At 36.3% G+C, this 18,719-nt stretch overlaps 1 protein-coding gene across 1 annotated transcript in view; it reads right to left on the bottom strand.

The window, feature by feature from the left end:
- Positions 1-14,585, bottom strand: part of LOC131684357 (putative inorganic phosphate cotransporter) — a 39,593-nt gene extending 25,008 nt beyond the window's left edge. The window contains exon 1 of the mRNA XM_058967166.1: positions 14,113-14,585. Coding sequence (XP_058823149.1) covers positions 14,113-14,221 — 109 coding nt within the window. The 5' untranslated portion in view covers positions 14,222-14,585. The remainder of the gene's footprint in view (positions 1-14,112) is intronic.
- Positions 14,586-18,719: the final 4,134 nt, after the last annotated feature.

Below are 18,719 nucleotides of genomic sequence, written 5' to 3'. Positions count from 1 at the left end.
TTAGTATGCCAGTATCGCTTTGATGCAGCATACAATGAACCGTTTGATAGCTTCATTGTTTTTTTCGCCGAATTCTTTGCTTAGTTCCGCTCGTTACGAATATTCTCTGCTCTTGTATAAGGACTAATGACTTCGACGTGATTGAACTAAGGGTAGGCAGCGATTAAACAATCTCGGCACGACATAAGTAGGTTGATTGCTGTCAAGGGTACTTTAAAGTCGGTGTCCCTATTCATAAACAAGCATTAAGGGGTTGTGCATATATACCTTTGAGCCCCAGTGTAGCAGTGTTTTTCGTAAATTGTCAATGGTACATGTATAGTTAGGATAAGGTGTAGAACATGTTCATGTATTTGTAGAAAATATGCATACAAAACCACTCGTTCACAAACTAGCTGTTGCAATACAAAAGAGCTCCTGAAAAAATAGATGAATCGGTGTTCTTGTTACGAAGATATCGTGCACATCGCAAACATTATAAAAAAACAAAATCGGTTCGGGATAACAACCGTAGTTCCATTGATTTTTACTATTTTTACATATTTTTTCATTAATGCATGAAAACTTATTGGATAATTTTTAATTGGTTTGTGTGATACATTCTAAAAAATAATATGAACACTCTATTGTACCAAATGTATATAACCGCTTAAACGGTGGTTAGTGGTTTATTGACAGGTCCACTTGAGATTTCAACGATACACATCAAATCGTAGTGCGAGTTGCTATTGAATGTTTACATGGTATCAGTAGTGTAAATAAACAGTGTTATCAGTTTGAAACTGGAAATAATAAACTGATTTCCATTTATTGTTGTTCTTAAATTCAAACAACTATTCCTGGAATATTTGAGTGCAATTGTCCTGGGATTGAGAACTGAATCTATGTTCCCCTTTAATTTTTGTTTTTTACCTATAATATTGATGCCTAAATGAGTATGTGGAGCAATATGCTCACGACCTTCGCTAGTTTTAAAGCATATCCCACATCTTTCGTAGAGGTAAGATAACGACTTGGATGTGTCTTTAATTTAAAAACGAGCATAACCCGCAAAGCCAAAATTCTGTCTAAAACAAATACTATTTATTTTAAAGTCTACTTATATATACAAGATGCAGAGTGAGTTAAGTCTTAACCTTATTAGTACATTGATAACTGCTGTCCAGTATGTCCGAGTAGCCACATCCATAGGCTGTAGTTTTATCGGTTCTGTTCTACTGACCCCATTGTGGTAAGCTTGAACGGTGATTACGAAAGTGAATTTTATTGGTACTAAACACATAGTAGGCGTCTGCACAGTGTGATCAAATTATGTACCTTACCTGCGTGCCGCTTTCGTTTTGTTGTAGGCTAAGCTACTCTAGTGTATTGACGCAGAAAACTTTACTTACTTTACAATTCGTGATGTTTTTGGCGGTGCTACGCTGCTGTAGCGCAAATAGGCAAAAACAAAAACTCAATAAAATTTCACAATAAGCGCATCGCTCTATCCTAATGTCATGATCTCTATTCGTTAATTACAAGCTCAATATCATTATGGTTTTTTGAAATCGCAACTTCAAGATGAGACCACAATTAACTGATTTCAATAGTGTGACATTAATAGCGGTAAGCTCCGATTTAGTTGATACTGCCACATTAGTTGATACTGCCACATGGGAGCTCCGATTTAGTTGATACTGCCACATAGAATGGCTGCATCCTGATGCCAATAGAAAACAGTGTAAAAGGCCACCATGTTCTATTCTATCGCTTGCCTCATCAGATCTACCCTAGTTTGCAGAGGAAACTTGGTATTGCAAGCTGCTAGCGGATTGCAAAAGTACCAGATCATGCTGTGTGGGTCTAGAGATGGGCGAATAAATCGCGAATCAATCAAATGAATCGATTCTTCAAAACGAGCGAATGAATCGCGATTCTTTTTTAAAGAGCTGCGATTCACTGAAAGAGTGACTATGTATTATAAACTCAACGAACCGAATGAGTTTGCCATGATGAACAAATGAGCTATGTTCGTCTACACGGAATAAAATATCTACTCATAACTAATTTAAATTTAATAATAGTTGTAATTTTTGATCTTGAAAATGGTGGAATTTTTTGAAAATGGTGGAATTTTTTGTGAAAAATAGCAATTTTTATTTCAAATGAGTAAAAAACTCCCTTAATTGAAAAATTATCCCGATAACTCAAGGTAGGGGTCAGGTATCTCATACATAGAAAGTGTGTGCAATGTTTGAAATAAATCGGTTAATTAGTTTTTGAACACCGCAAATCGTGTTTTTCCAGAGACATTCTACACAAAGCTTTGTCACAGAGTCGCTTGTCGATATTTTTGCATATACAAATTACATAATGTTATTGAAATGATACATTATAATGTACAAAAGGTTTGGATCGATTCGCTTCGCCCAAATTGCTACAAAAAATCGCAAATAAAGTGCTCTTTCGCACCGAAATCCTTAAACATCCCCCCCTCCACGCCTAATAAATATATTTTTTCCAAGTATTGAAACGAATCACTGAATCGATCAAAAGAGTCGATTCCGTTTAGTTGGTGAACCGAACACGATTCACTCTCCAAACTGAATCGTTTTACCCATCTCTAGTGTGGGATACTGTCCCGGTTAACAATGAGGCAAACGAGATATTTACAGATGCGTCATTTAATAGGACAACTGTCAGTTTGTTGGCTGAATTCAATTTAGTTTTTTTTTAAATTTAAAAGTCAGAAATGAATAACTATGGTTTAAAAATAATATGAGTGTACCCGTCAGAACACCCACTATCAATACATATGAAAAGCTGACACAATTTTTCCAAATTATTGTCTCGATCGGTAGACTTTTTTGACTTCACTCTTTGTGCAACTGTTATCCATAAACTGTGGTTTAAACCATGTCGGAGGTTACCAAATATTTTAGACTGGTTTATAACTGTCCAGCTAAATGGCATGGCTCATTCAGTGTAACGGCCCGCTCTTTGGGTCCCTCTCTGTGTCGAACGATGAAGTACTGTTCCGACAATCAATATTTCAAATGAGGCCTGACGCTGCGGATTCCACTCATTGCGGAACATTATGTTCGAGCCATAAATAAAAACAACGCGTCATGAACGAAGTGAATTCCATCGCCGCAGATTTGTACCACTAGCGTGCATTTTGATGAATAGAGGAACTTGCTTCCTTGCTTCATCATGGGTAATTTGCAAATCGGAAGAATGCAGAATGTTCAGCTTTTTGTTAGAATTTCCTGTATCATTGTATGGGAACGTTACATACAAAGCATTACACATGCACGCAACACGCGGCTGATTTATTTCGAATGGATCGTGGCAATTTAGCACATCTGTCCAAAAAGCTGACTGTTATTCGAAATTGTAAATTTCTCCTCATCGATGAATAGCGAGAGCTCTAATTAGGAGTGGAATATGAGTGTGCTAATAATAGCCTGTTTTTAAATTCGTTACGTTAAGTGATGAATAAGCTTTGATTTGTATTTTAATTCGCACCATTTCGGCGACATTGATCATGGGGATCACCTGTTTTCATAGTGGCTTGGCTTGACTATTGTGTAATTTACATTAGCAGGTTTACCTACATCTAAAGTTGGACATCTGATAGTTCCCCTGTAGTTATCATGACTCACTCTGGCACAAAGAGCCAAGGCCTGGTTTTTAATGAACTGGCATTTTGTAAATTATTAATCAATTGGCAAAATAACCATAATTTATTATGACAATATTTGAATATGGAAAGTTGGCGTGACTCCATATATTCCCTGCTGTGAGCCTTCTTCATCAATAGAAGCACGAGCAAAACTGTGATGATCTGCTGGCGAACGATAGCATAGCTACTCATTATAGCATCATGGAATGCCGCAGAGAAATGTTCTTGCTAGCAGCTGAGCAAAGCTGTTTTGTGCTAATCATGAATGATCACCACTGGCGGTAATCATCGTTGCGAATGTCATTATTTTGACTGACAAACGGAACTTAACGTATCTGTGCTCGAAGTGTAGCATCGACTAATGATATGCTCTGCGCTTTATTGTCGGCACTAATGTGTCAATCTGAGAGTCTCGGGTAATGTTTTTATAAATTGAACAGTAAACATGGTGACGAGGTAGCGATATGATCGTTGTTGTGTAGAAAAATATTCACCGCAATGTGTTTGTTAGTTTCGAATGCGGGGTGGAGCAATGAAGTTCGAAAAAATGAATTAGAGTTTTTTTGTAGGAGACGAGCCACATTGACTGTTATTTAGATGAAGACGTTGGAGATTTTTCGGGAAAGTACTGTTCATTCGTTTGAATGTCGTAGTGTCATTGGAATTCAAGTTAGTCTGATATAAATAATGTAGAGTACTAAATACTGAACGCAAAGTTTTTGCAACACTTACAACTGGCTGTAACTATTTTGGATTATGTTGTTTATGTTGTTATTCTTATCTGTCACGGCACGGGAACGCTGCCCCTACGAGTATTATAAATTGCCCCATGACTGACTGTAATTTGTTGCTGGAAGGAGACTTTTAGTTCCTTGTGGGTGCACATAACAACTTCTGCTCATGGATCCAACCATTTTCGAAACTTCGAAGAGCAATAAAATGAAGAGAGGAGGCTTTCACACATCATAATCCCCATCATTAATATTATTCAATTTTACTAATGCTGTGGTTACATAATTTTCATGATTGTCAATTATATTCAATATTAGCTTCTTCTATTAAACTCATTATTTTCGGACTCTATTCATCATTATTCCATTACTAATCGTATCTTATGTTCTATAAATAAAAAAATTATGGCATCAGGGCACCTTACACCTTGATAGAGTAGATTGCCAACTTGAATCACTTGAGGGAAACCTACCGTTTCTTCCTGAAGGTCTGAAATGACGAGCCTTCCTAACCACCAGGCGGGTTTAAGCTGGTAAAAAGAAATTCTTTATTATGTGGCCGGATGTTATTGTAGGAAGGAGATTCTTTGAAACCCGCCTCTTCTACCAAGAACAGTGGCACTTACTACTTCAAACTCGAATTTCTCGAAATGTTGTTCCAAAAAATGCTTTTCCATGATCACGATTACCGTAAAACTATTCAATCTATCTGCGTTATTTTTGCAATTGTTCGTAATTAATTTTTGTAGCGCCTTATCGATTCTTTTTATGCATTAATTTTTTATTTGTGGATAAGAATGTTTAACCCATCTCCTGGATTACGGAAAGTTAAAACAAGTCTTAGAGCTGAAAACTTCGTTTTTTTTGGGAATAACGTTCCCGTATACAGAAAACATTTTTTTATTGAACTGATCGTTAACTCCTATACTAAATGATTTTTTTAGCTTTAGGATTTTAGTTGATCTACTGGACTTCCATAGTGATCGCTGCATGCATCTTAAAATAAAAGGGGTTTTGGACCCATAACTTACTTTTTACACACTGATGCTTGTTTTTTCACTGAACAATGTGCTATCAAAAAAAGTATACCTTTGACGTACTAAAATCATACCTTTAAAAAAATTCAAACTTTTCTCAATTTTTCTTTTAAAGAGGTATATAATCCTTTAACGTAGTTATGCCTAACTCCGCACACTTGATATGAAGACTTCACGCATATTTTGAAAAGAGTTCTTACTTGTGGTCATGAAACAGTATATATTCCATTAGCGGTGAGGGTAATACTTTTCAAATTCATTCCTGAAGGTGGCTGTGTTACCTATGATGCAGCAAAGAGCTCTAGACAGATCAATCTGGTCTCCTTCTTTTTCAAATCAGTGGACATTTTAATACATTATGACGAGTTTCTTGATCAAGAAGAGGAATAACAAAGTAGGGCGGATTTATCTTAAATTAAACAATTGGAACTCTCTTGTACGGGCCAGCTAAGAATTCTTCTTACTTCATGATGCATTTAAGCCTATTTTTGTAAACAACGTGCTCGGCTCTCTATAACTGTAAATATTTTGGCATCTATTATGTATGCTATTATTTGTCCATCAATTCACGAAACAATTGTACCGCAAGTCCTTCTACGAACGACGCAGAATAACCAAATTTTGTTGAAATACCGTTTAACGTGTAATGTTTATATTCTGTAAATTTAGTGGAATTTCTTAGTATGGGGTGGTAAATTTTGTAAAATTTCTTTCTATAAGTTAACATAACTAGAAAATTCATATAAGTAATGTAAGTACAAAATATTGTAGTTCGATTAGGTAAGAAGGTTCTTGGACTAACTCAGTACTCTAGAAAATTGGCCGACCTGCTCAAATTTTTCAAAAATTTTGAACTGATACAGTAAGTGTTCCCAAACTAAAATAAATGCTCGATTTGCATTTTCGTTTTACTCTAATTTAAGTAGTTTGCAATATTTTAACGCATTGTGCTTATCGTGAGTCGAGCAATTAATAAAATAGCGCGGCCTCCTTCATAAGAACAAAATAGACTCATCCTCTTTTTTATGTGTACACATAAATTGGGAATATTGCTCTAGATAACTGTTAAATTACTGTTGTTCGGTTGTGTGGTCATATTATTCAAATCAACAGTCAGAAGGAAAGAAGAAGAGGAGTATAGGTATGGAATACTTCACACTAATAAACCATTAAACCGTTTAGTTGGATAAGTAACAGGTATTAGATCTGGAAGCTAATGATTTGCAGGAAGCCCAATCGAACTAGAAGGTATGGTGATATTTAAACCCTATTTACCCATGCGAAGCGTCTGCAATCTTTGTTCATCACATCGACTCAAGTGGTAGGGTGAAAATTGGAGTACCTGATAGGACTTTCCTAATGCTCAAACACATTTATTTCATAATGTTCATGCCATTTTTGTTATTATACTGTATCTTAGAAACGAATTAAATGTATTCATTCCAGTACATAAGCAATAAGCATTCTATAGGTTGTATTCCAAGTAATTAAAAAAGTAGTGCGACATTCTCCCCAATATGGTCAAATTGGCTCATTACTATATAAAGTTCCACAACGGGATACAGTTAACGCTTCAATTACGTTTCTTTCTATCAAAAATTTACACAATCATTGATTTGAATTATTCAATGTCGTAGAGAATGAAGCCAAGGGTATTCAAATCAAAAAAGCTTTTTGGTTGATTGCGCTACTTCTCAAACTCATTTTTATTAAATTGAATCGCACAGATGACTTACAAGAGGCGAGTACAGATAAAAACCGATTTTACGATCTTTTGTTATCAATTCTAGTTGTTTCGTTTACAGAATTTCTTGGCGCATGCGAAACTTTACGAGTTGACCCCAATCTTTATGTCCATTAAATTGATAACCGCATCACGATTTTGCTGATGCAATGCTTGCTTCATTTATGCATAGTTCAACTAACCAACTAAGACACGTTATAATGACGTCTTACTATGATAGTTCATTTAATCGAACTCGTAACAACAAATTCAAAGCCGAAATGGAAGACAACGATTTCAAGTATGGATCTGCGTTCGAATTAGTAGACAATTTCATTTGTATTATCTAATGGAACTAACTTTTTTCGATTTGCTTGATTGTCAGGAATGGAATAAATCGTGCTCGGTTTCATGGTTCTGTGTTTTGCCAATTGTTTTGCAATATGCAATTGGGATTTTTAAGTTTAATAATAACATCATTTAAATTTGAATTGTTGAGAACTACAGGACTCAGTAATAGACGTAAAAATCAACTCTCATTAACTGAGAATTCAGTTAGACTTTTCAATATTGACGATTGGGTGTGTTAGTATAAATATTTTTATGACATGTCAGCGACATGGGACGTTTGCATGCGACTATTAACAGTTGGTCGTTCAAAAAATCTTATGATGTTCGCTTGAACAATTCAATTGAATAATTTGAAAGACCTAACACAACGCTGATTCGTTGATTTCCGGGTTTTCTAGTCACGCTTAGAGGTGAAAATGTCGCGCTGGGGACAACAGAGCGAAATGTTGATTTTCCTACTTACACTTGCTTTTATCAAAAAATCTGTTCTATCTCAAATTTTGGAGCATCCATTAGTTTTAGGAATTTAATTATCGATATGCACAGAATAATATGTTGTACTTAGATTTTTAAGTTTTATGGATTTTTTTCACGATCAATACAAATGTTGCGTTAGGGCACAACACCAAAATGAACCCAAACGATCTCACATGAAGTGTTGTCCCCTAACGCGACTGAGGTGTTTGCTGAAGTTCAAAAAACGCCATGTATATTACCTCTAAACCAATAACTAACTCCAAATTAAGCTATTAAATGCCAAACCAGTTGTATTTCTAGTTTCACCTTCATGTGTATGTGATAGGTGATATTTTAAAATCAAAATAATATTAATATGAAGAAGAGGACACACCGCATACCACAGTGTGGCGGGTATTGAAGAAATTGTAGACAACAATCGACACTTTTTAATGAAATTAAAAAAATATTTTTGGTGCGCTAACTTTGTTTTTTGACATTAAAATCTTGAAAATGAAATTGACTGTTGTTGAGAGCGGACCAAACATTTTTTTTGTCTAAGATGTAAATAACATCTAGATGATTTGGGTGCCCAATATTAAATCGTGACAATGTAAAATATTATCAACTATTATTTCTAATAATGATTATGTGGGTGGGTGGGTCATTGATATTAATTTTCATGTTGCGTTACAAATAAACAAATGTGACACTGAATATGTATATGAAGTCAAACAGTTATATTATTCCCTATGACTACATTCGTCCGTGCGCTCTCATACTTGTTTGGCGTTCTACTGCCATCTATTCTATATCTTTAAAATTACTTCGAATTGTGTTCCGAACTTGTTGTGGTATATTCTTAGATAGTTTATCTCGAAAAACTCTCGAAAAAAACAGTGATTTTTTATTTGTAGCCTTAGTTTTTTACTACTTGCTAGTAAAGGATATTTTTACGTTTTTTTTCATTTGGCATTTTTTTGGCAACTGAACTACCAAAAAAACAACAATTGTTGTCAATGTTTTTGTGTGTGTGTGTGTGTTAAATTTCGTATTAAAAAAATAAAAATACACCCTTTATGTCTTCTGAACAAATAATATTTGAATTAAGTATGTTTCGAATATGTTGTCACTATTCGCCGTTACGATATTCCTAAAACGGACTTTTAGACACCTGATGGGTCTCCTGGTGACCGGGCGGTGGTCAGCTATTTTCGTGCATTATCATTTTTATTAGGTGATTCATCAACAGTGCTATCTTTGAAAATGAGCCGCTTTTTCCGTTCTTATTTTATTGCAAATAAATAGTAGTCTTGAGTCTATTATTTTAAAAATTGCACATATTTTGTTGCATGTAATTTAAAATGTTCGTTGATTTGGTAGCATTGTAAGGGAACAGGTATCCGCTGGGTGATGCCAATCGAGCTGACATTTCTTTGAACAGAGCAAACTAATTTCTATGTTTGTGTAGTGTTTTTTTGACCAACTAGGGACCAAGTCCACGGTGTATTCAATGTGCATAGGGAAAACGCATGGTCCTGTCTGAGTGGAATAATGTCTTCAATCATGTATAAGGCTTGGGAATTGACAATTCGCCGGAAGAATCGAGAACCAGTTACCAATTTCCTCCATGCATATTAGCACGAAGAATAATTATTTTATTATCACATTCATTGCTTTGCTTTCAGCTCATTAAATCAAGTTCATTACATTTTTTCTCATTACATGGATTAATTTAATATACACTCAGGTTTTTTTACGCGGGGGATACAGGCCGCGTAAATGAAAACCGCGTAAATGAAAACCGCGTAAATTTCAAAATCCGCGTAAATGAAAACCGCGTAAATTTCAAAATCCGCGTAAATGAAAACCGCGTAAATTTCAAAATCCGCGTAAATGAAGCCCACTTAAATTTAAGAATCCGCGATAAAGGGAACCTCGTTGATGGATACCGCGTAAATTCCAAAATCCGCGTAAATGAAAACCGCGTAAATTTCAAATTCCACGTAAATGAAAACCGCGTAAATTTCAAAATCCGCGTAAAAAAAACCGCGTAAAAAATACCGCGCAAAAAAAAACCGCGTAAAAAAACTTGAGTGTACTTTTGAGTAGTACATACACTGTATTATTAATTGCCATGTAAACCATATTCCATGAACATAATAATATTATATCTTGATTTTGGTTTTAAAAGATGACAAAATCGGGAATAGTCTCTTTATTTCTTGCATCTTCGGCATTTTCTGGTGTTGGTAAATTGTTGTTTCAATTCAGTAATTTAGTTTTTCCTGTTTCCATGTCGTAAGAAGTGACAAAAACAGTACTCTCTATACTTCGTCTCCTGCATCATTTAGACTTTCTAGTTTAACAGTTATGTGCCCAACAAAAAAACACCTTTAACAGGCCAACGAGGGTACCCGGGTACCCACAAATTGAAATGCTCATAACTATGGCTTCCTGCAACCGATTTCGATACTTTTAGTTTCAGGAACTCGTCCACTTTTTGATTCTGTACAATAGAACCGGAATAATGGATCTGGTTTTTGGTAATCCGGATTTTCCGGAGTAATGTTCCAGTACTAGGATATGATTTGTAAATTTTAATAATGTACTAGCAATATGAGTATCAAAACTCTTCAAATTGTCTCGGAAGTCTGTTTTTATTGTTAGGGTCCCTATGGCAATTTGAAAAATGGAATTGGAATGGAATGGCCACTCACGGCCCCACGGGAACCTGCTCCGGAATATCCGTTCCGGGGTCAAATCACCAAATGGTGCCAAAACCATGAGATACAGCCTACTGATGCAATTCCAAGCATTTTGATGCCCATATTGCTAGTATTCCATTGAAGTTCGCAAATAGTACTCCTGCACAGGAACCTGCTTCCGGAAACCCGGATTCCCGGGAACCGAATGAAGTAACCCGATTCATTTTTACCAAGTCCAAAGTGGATGAGTTCCTGAATCCAAAACGGCCAAAAGTATCGAAATCGGTTGGATATTACCTTAGTTATGGGCATTTTAGTTTTGTGGGTACCCGGGTACCCACGTCGGCCTGTTACGTAGTAAAAAAATTCAGGAGCCCCTCCTCACTCCCACCCTTACTATATCAACAATATTATTAACCCAAAAGCTTGACTTAGTGAAGTTCTAAGATGTCACAAAGTTTCAATTTCCAGCTATGGATAAAACATAGGAATTTCATTAATTGAAACTTAAAAAGGTACCCGGGTACCGCGTCGGACACACAACGGTTAATGTACTAAATTAGTAAATTGTCTAATGTACATTTTGCGTTCTCAATTGGTTCTCGTTGATAACGGAGTGGCGACAGACGAGATCTCCCTTATACTTTTGGAGTAAATTAGTAGATTATCTCTTCTATTATATTCGTGATAATACTACCTTCTTCTTTCTTTCTTTCTCTCTCTCTCTCTTTCGCTCTCTCTCTCTCGTGGCTGGGATAATAATAAAGTAAGGTTTTCATTTCAGTTAATTTTGTACCGCTCAAACATTATTCATATTTTTGTCGCTAAAATAATCGATATTTCCCCTGTTTGGTTTCCTCTCTTATTTTTTGCTATCATATTTTTTTGGTTTTTTTCCTCTTGCTATTTTGTTTTCCGTTAAAACGATATTAGAATTAAGTATAATTTTAAAGATTGTCTCACGGTTCGACATTACGTTATTCCTAAATAAGGTCTCCTAGTGGTTAGGCGCCCAGAGACTCCTAAAATCTTGAATCGCGCGCGAGCTCCACCCTCCTCCCGTGACACTTGTGGAGTGCGCAGTTGTATATACGGCCTATAGTAAAAGCAAATGTCGGACTAACATTCCTTCCCTTTCCTACTGCAATCTACGTTCGGGCCTGGTCGTCGCCGGTATTGATTAATAAATAACTTGAGATTATCAGGAGTTGTACATTGAAGGATGGTTTTTTACTCCCAGACATGATCATCTATTGATTCTCTGTGCAATTTCAGCTAGTTCCGATCAATAACGGAGTAGCAGCCAGGGGTAGTCGCGCAAACTCAAGCTCAAGATACAAGCAAAAAAGCTCGATCAAAAGCATAGCCACTTATATCACTTAATGTGTGCGTTAATGCTGGAATAGGTTGATTATATCCTTTTATGTAGGCCCTCAAAGTAACTATGCAGAATGATTCGTCGTACTGTAACGAAAAGCCTTAAGGGACAACACTTCAGTGCACCACTGTGAAGGAACGATTTGAAAGCTTATTATATACAAATAGCACATTTTTAGAAAGGTATTGATGAGTACGAATAGCTTCTGAAAAGATTTCATAGATAGCGTACTTTATTTGCTTGAAACATCCAAAAACCATGATTTTTGCGTTAGGGGACAACGCAAAAATGATCTATTTTTAACCCCCTTTTAGCCGGCAAGGCATTCACTCAATAAATTTGCGATCAAAGATGGTATCTTCGTACAATATGTGAACAATAAAATGGTATTTAAGATTATTCTAATTTGTTTTACTACAAACCTACCGGTATGATACGGAAAAAATCAATTAAATGATTAAAACGAGTAATAAATGCCTAACTGGTTTTGTCATTACATTTTTCTGAAAAATTTCTATATAGCTATGATTTGGGAGCCTTAAACCTATACCAACATATTTCAAAACAACTTTTACTTATATTACCAGGTATATTTTCATGAGGTAAGCGATACAAGTGCGTGGAATGTGTCTAAAGAAGGTTAAGCAGTTACAAATTGTCGTTTTCACCCTAATTTTGTTAGATATTGTCTTAGAGTACATTCGCTGAGGAAAATTCTATCAAAAATTTATCAAGATCGTCTATGAATTGCTGTAAGTTGAGTTACAGCAATTTATAGACCGCTACCCGTTGAATACTCTAAGGCGGCGCATAACGTTCGATACAAAACGCAGGATCGTTGCCTCGCTGCACCGACCGCTCAACTCGATTATTTCGGAATTGCATTTTTTTGAAAAGTTACTTTGTTGCGACCATGACATCTCAGACACCAATTTGCCCATTATTCTCAAATTTTTATCAGTTGTTCTTTGTTATTTCAGCAGGTAAGAATTTTTTTTTTATTCGAGCGACTTAATTTTTTTTAACCGGGAAACTCAATTTGTGCTGTATATGAAAAAAGAGTGTGTAGTAATGGGTTAAAAGAATATGTATACATGTTTATTAATGTATACATCATTCTGGTTATCTAAGCACTATCAGAATTAGAATGCCTATTTCATATACAGGTGCATTTGTATTGTAATTAATAACAACTTGATTGTTTCGCGTTCTGTCAATCGTAAATTCCATTCATGGTTTTTCAATATCGTTAGAATATGGGACAGCTGAAATGGTAATGCAACCCGTTATTATATTACATTAGTATTATAATTTCCACCTTGGTGGGAGAGTTACAGTGGTATGAAACAATAAATTCAGATACAACCCAGTTAATCATGTGCCTGCAACTGCCCATTGAAGTTTGTTCGAAATAATTATTGTAGTATGAAAGTTGTTATCCGAGACGAAGGAAAATCTTCACAGTTGATTGAGCTGTTTTTGTCTTTTCCACAGTTAATAGTCACTACTCACTGCTTTTGACAAAGCATATTTGGGACAAGGAACACCTCCTAGCAATCCAAACAAATGACACCATTCGGAGACTCAAATTTTATGATAATTATCAATCGTTGCACATATTTTGGCGGCAAATGGACCTTCACCTGCGTACGTGGGTAGCGTGCGAAAACTTCGTTATATCCACAGGTTAATTCATTCTAGAGGAAAGACGGAACAAGCTCTGCTGAAACTTGTCGTCCTTAGACATATTTAAAATGTTGAGTGCTATTATAGCCTGAAGGTGTACTGTTGCATGTTTAATTTTCGGAGCAAAGAACTTAGTTTGGTTCAGTTCGGATGCCTTTTATATGTTATCAACTTTAGCTTTATTAAGGCATTCTAGGAACAATTCCAATTATCCATTACAGTCTTAGTAATAACTTCTGTACGTAAATCTCTGGTCATACGAAACAGATTGATGCAGAACCTAGTCTACTGAAGACATTTTCCCTCGTCTTAAGACAAGAGGAGGACTTGATTATAATACACATCTTATAGATATTATTGTTTTTGAATACTAACGTGGTTTCGGATCCTTCTCGGGCATCTTCTGCTTCTCCATCGACAAGTCATTGCTGAAACCATTCATTTCAATGGCCTTCACGTGGATTGCTTTGTCATTTTCATTCATGGTGGTACACTTTTCCTCAAAGCAACACTTTGCACGCTCGATCGCCGTCTATTATTTTTTTGCCAATTTTGCGATGTGCTTGTTTCCTTCACTCGTAACAAACTTCGCTTTCTTCGCGCGCACTAAATCGCACCGTTTTCCAACAAACTAACTTCCCCTGAAACCCTAATTCAAATCACCGATCGCTAGTGCCTGGACATAGTGGGAACTAATTACCGATCTTATCACCACACAGTTCAGAGCCGAGAGCCTGCGTTATATCAATACTGAACGATCGGAGTGTTACACAAAGTTTCGCGCGCTCGGCTCCGATCACTAGGCCGTTCAGTCTTGAACGGAAGCTACAGTTAGAATGCTCGCTCGTTTCAACTCCAGCCCAAACTAGGCTTCCAGGCAGCGTCAGCAGACACAATGCATTCGGTGTGCCTACCTACTAACACCAGCAATCGGCAACCGACCGTCTCGAGCGTGCGGTAAAAGCGCTGTGATTAGTGTTCGATACGGCGATAATCGACACCGTGTGTGCGCAACCGGGGAAATAAACTGGTAAATATTGTCGCCGTTGTAGTGTTCCTAGCGGACATCGCTGGTTTGCTTTCGGTGATTGTAGCTACTGGCAAATAGTAGCCTATAGGCTACTGTGATGGCCGTGTGCCGACTGGAAGCGACTGAGCGATATTTGATAATGTGAGATAATTGGTAGAGGTATGGAAAGTATTTGAAGGTTTTGGATAAACGATTTATGAGGGACAATTAATGATGCTGTTTACTAGGGTTTATTTAGGTCTTTGTTGTTGTTTTAAGTGGCAAGTAGTAGTGATTTTAATAGTAATAATATTTCTGGTGCTGTTGAACTGGTATAGTATCAAATTCTCACCAATCTAATAAGAAAAACCGTGTAATAACTTAAAAATGTGCAACCTTATTCTACATTACGACGGATCGCTTTTTCGGACGAATGTGGTTTTCATGGATTCATTCATTTATTCATTGATTCATTCATTTATTCCCACATTCGTTCGCAAAATCAACTCGTCATAATGTAGAATAAGAAATTCTCTAAACTCGGGAACTAGTTGGCGGGATTTTTTATTTTCCGTTTGCATTAGACACATGATGCTGTCACTCGTTGTGTACTTCAACCCAATAAACCAACCAGAACTCCGGCTCATTTTTCGGCTAGACTTAGCGGGCAATAATGTGAAATACATATATTTTTGAATTCTGCATTACAGTATGTTTTGTAGAATTTTGTGCGATATCGGGCGATATCAGTAAATTTCTGAATCTTAAAATAAACATTTTGTTGTTCCAAACTATTCCACGAAAGATTATCTATAATGCGTGAATAGAGCTCTTAGTAATAGTATAGATAAGTGGTTTTTAAAACTTTTTTAAAATGTGTGGTTGCGGTAAGGCGGCGGTACCGCACGCGAGTAGGTTGGCGATGGCATCCTTATACAAGAATTTGGACTAACAGAATTGAAGCGCTTTGCGCTTAGAACTTTGTCGTGGCATAGCCCAGCGTAACCTTACATCGATCACTGTCATGTACTGAAACTCTGGCTAAAAAGCGAAATACATTTAGATCAGTATTTGTTGGGAAATTATTGACTAATCAAATTGATATTGTCTTACAAATCAATATCAACCCAAGTAACAATTGAAGTTTTATAGCACGCTACAAGTGGCTTTAAAACTATTATTAATCCTCAATTGTTACTAGGATATTGTACCCCCAGAAACCTTAGATCGCATAGCTTTTTAGGAATCGACTTTCAATGCACCAAGTACATTAAGAACGAACCCATATGGCGTTGTGAAATGTTTTCAATAGTGTGTCTGACCATCTTGATTTTTTTGTTTCTAAAATATACTTAGGAGATTGACGTAGTTTATAAGAAAGAGTTAAAATATTTTTGGAATGTTATTGTAGTGCTGTATACCATGTAATTTTGTTAAATTGTAAAGTTAGATCATTATAATCAGGTGAAAAACGTTCGAAAAAATGATGGGTTTTTACGCGCATTCGAGGTCTACGTCTGAAGTGAATCTTCTTCTTGAAAAATGGGATTTTTCCATCCAACTGCAACAAAAACATTTCATGTAGACCAGCACCGGGTAGATGAAAAATGAGAGTAAAGAAATAAATTTCGGGTTTTCACCCAAATGCCGGAATATTGAGCCTGTAAAATAATGACAAGGGCGGTTTGATATATAGTTTTATTGGTCAATTTAGAACCTCTTATGTACAGTCGTGGAGCAGAGGTTTCGTCGTCTCCAAACTGTGTGTACAAATGATGTTACACACAACTAACCAGCGAATCTATGCATACAGCTTCCTTCAATTTTGGTCTTCGGTTGGTGATTCATAATGCTCGAGGAAGACTGGGAATTTTCATATATTATTTAGGGAATTTGACTTGCCTAAAAAAATAAATTGGGATTCTGTTAAACTGGATTAATAATACTAATTCCGGATAGCAAGATAGCGGCCTTGTAACTTATTCCCGTTAGTGCTCTGTTTTCAAAGGTGTCCATGGTCGGCGACAATCTCATTCGCGCAATTTTGCCTTGGAACGAAAGCCAAAGGATAGGCGTTGTTCAACTATCTTCGTTCGCATCCTTTATCCCTATTATATGGTGAGTTATAATAGAGCTGTCTTTGAAAAACTGGTTAGATGATATATCTTTAAAATAAGCAATTTCTTTATTGGTTTAGTATTTATTTGAAAAACAAAAAAACTAATCCGTATGGCATTTAATGTGCAAGGGAAATAGGCATGGTTTTGTCTGAGTGAAAAGTTAGCTTTTGATTCACGTAAATGAATTGAATATTTAAAATTCGGATCGAAACTCAGTTACTAGTTCGAGGCAGTTCAATAAAATAATTTGCTTGCTGTTTTTGGCGACAGTCAGCTATAATTGGTTTTTTTTTCCAGTGCCATCATTAGGATCAATTACCTTGAATTCTTGACATAAAACTACACTAAGGTTTTTTGCAAGGTTTTCACAATTTTTCCGGTCCACGGTCGTAAAGACAAGAGATGAAGTTTTTGTGGATGGATTTTGCAATTAACACGCTTTAAGCTTGTATTCCAAGTCCTTTTGAATGCAAAGAACTTAGAAGATTTTTGGGAAAGTGGAAAAGACATATCTTGAAGATTCCTTTGGGTCGCACTTCATCAATATGGTTGTTTTCGAACAGTTTTAAAGAATAGACGCCAAATGTGTATGTCTCTAAATCCCAATCAATATGAAATATTTTTAGAACCGGCTTGACGAGTAGTTGCCAAGTATCGATGTTTGAGACCATTTTGAAAACCACGAATACATTTTACGTTATATGTCAGAATTAAGGGATTGTTTGTAATTGGATTAATCAGATAAAATGACGCTCATATCCACTAGATAGAACGTTCCATGGCCACATGAGCGGGAACTCTAGTGATTTGGGAGATCTCATTCTCTTCTGGTATGTGACAGTTAAACTGAAAATAAAGTATCAGATTCACGGTCCGCGCGATCGCACAAAGACGAATTGGTAATAGAGATCATCCATGCACCACTACGTGTAAAATTCCAAAAATACAAAAACCCACCGAGGATTTAGCGAACACTATAGCACTTATAATCTGATTGACGTGGTCTCAAACGCGCACAAATAAACGCTCATTCCCACGTGTTAGTAAAGTACCTACGCCCGCACTTCTGAACCGTACACTCAATATCACAATCAGAATCACGACTCGCTGCAATTGACCTTAAGCAGTATTTTAGTGGGTAACATTTCCCGTCTCGTCTGTAATTTTAGTGAGTGATTCTGACGGGGAACAATTCCGAGACCCTAGCTCAACAACTTCAGTAGGACATCTCTCAAAAAATAACTTGATTGCTGTATAATTTTGAATCACCTTCTATATCATTTTGTACGTTGTGCAGGTGGTACTGTCTCCATAACAACGGTTATCACACTAACATTCCTTTCCTTCCCCGAAGACTGTAGGCACGTTGCCGGTGCAGTGCATTGCAATATATTGGCCTCCAAAACTATACAGGGTGTTTGGTTCATAGCGATGAACCTCTCGACCTCGTCTATCACCAGATTATTTGGGACGAAAATCCGTTCTACACACACAATCAACCGTTGCAGAATTTATTGAACTTTTTCTGTATATAACTAGTTTGTCTTAAAATACCTCTAACTCAAAAGTATACTTTGTATTTTAAATCTCTTAGGGTCGATTTCTTCACCTTCGCTTAACTTTTAAACCAGGTTCACCAGTACGTTTAAACGTGGCTTAAGCGCTAAGCGAGGATGAAGAAATCGGTCCTTAGTTCTATTGGAAATGTGAAAGCATTTCCCATTGAATGGTCGTCATATATTCCAGTTAATGAGTTTAGGTAACCTTTTGGAAGTAAAGGATTTGAAAGTTAGTGTTTTCTACTGAGTCATCAAAAATCTAAATAGTTAACATAACCATTATAATAATTCTGA

This window comes from Topomyia yanbarensis, chromosome 2 (genome assembly GCF_030247195.1).
Source record: "Topomyia yanbarensis strain Yona2022 chromosome 2, ASM3024719v1, whole genome shotgun sequence".
Lineage (NCBI taxonomy): Eukaryota > Metazoa > Arthropoda > Insecta > Diptera > Culicidae > Topomyia > Topomyia yanbarensis.
Note: the sequence above shows the minus strand (reverse complement) of the source record. Positions and strands in the feature narration are given on the sequence as shown.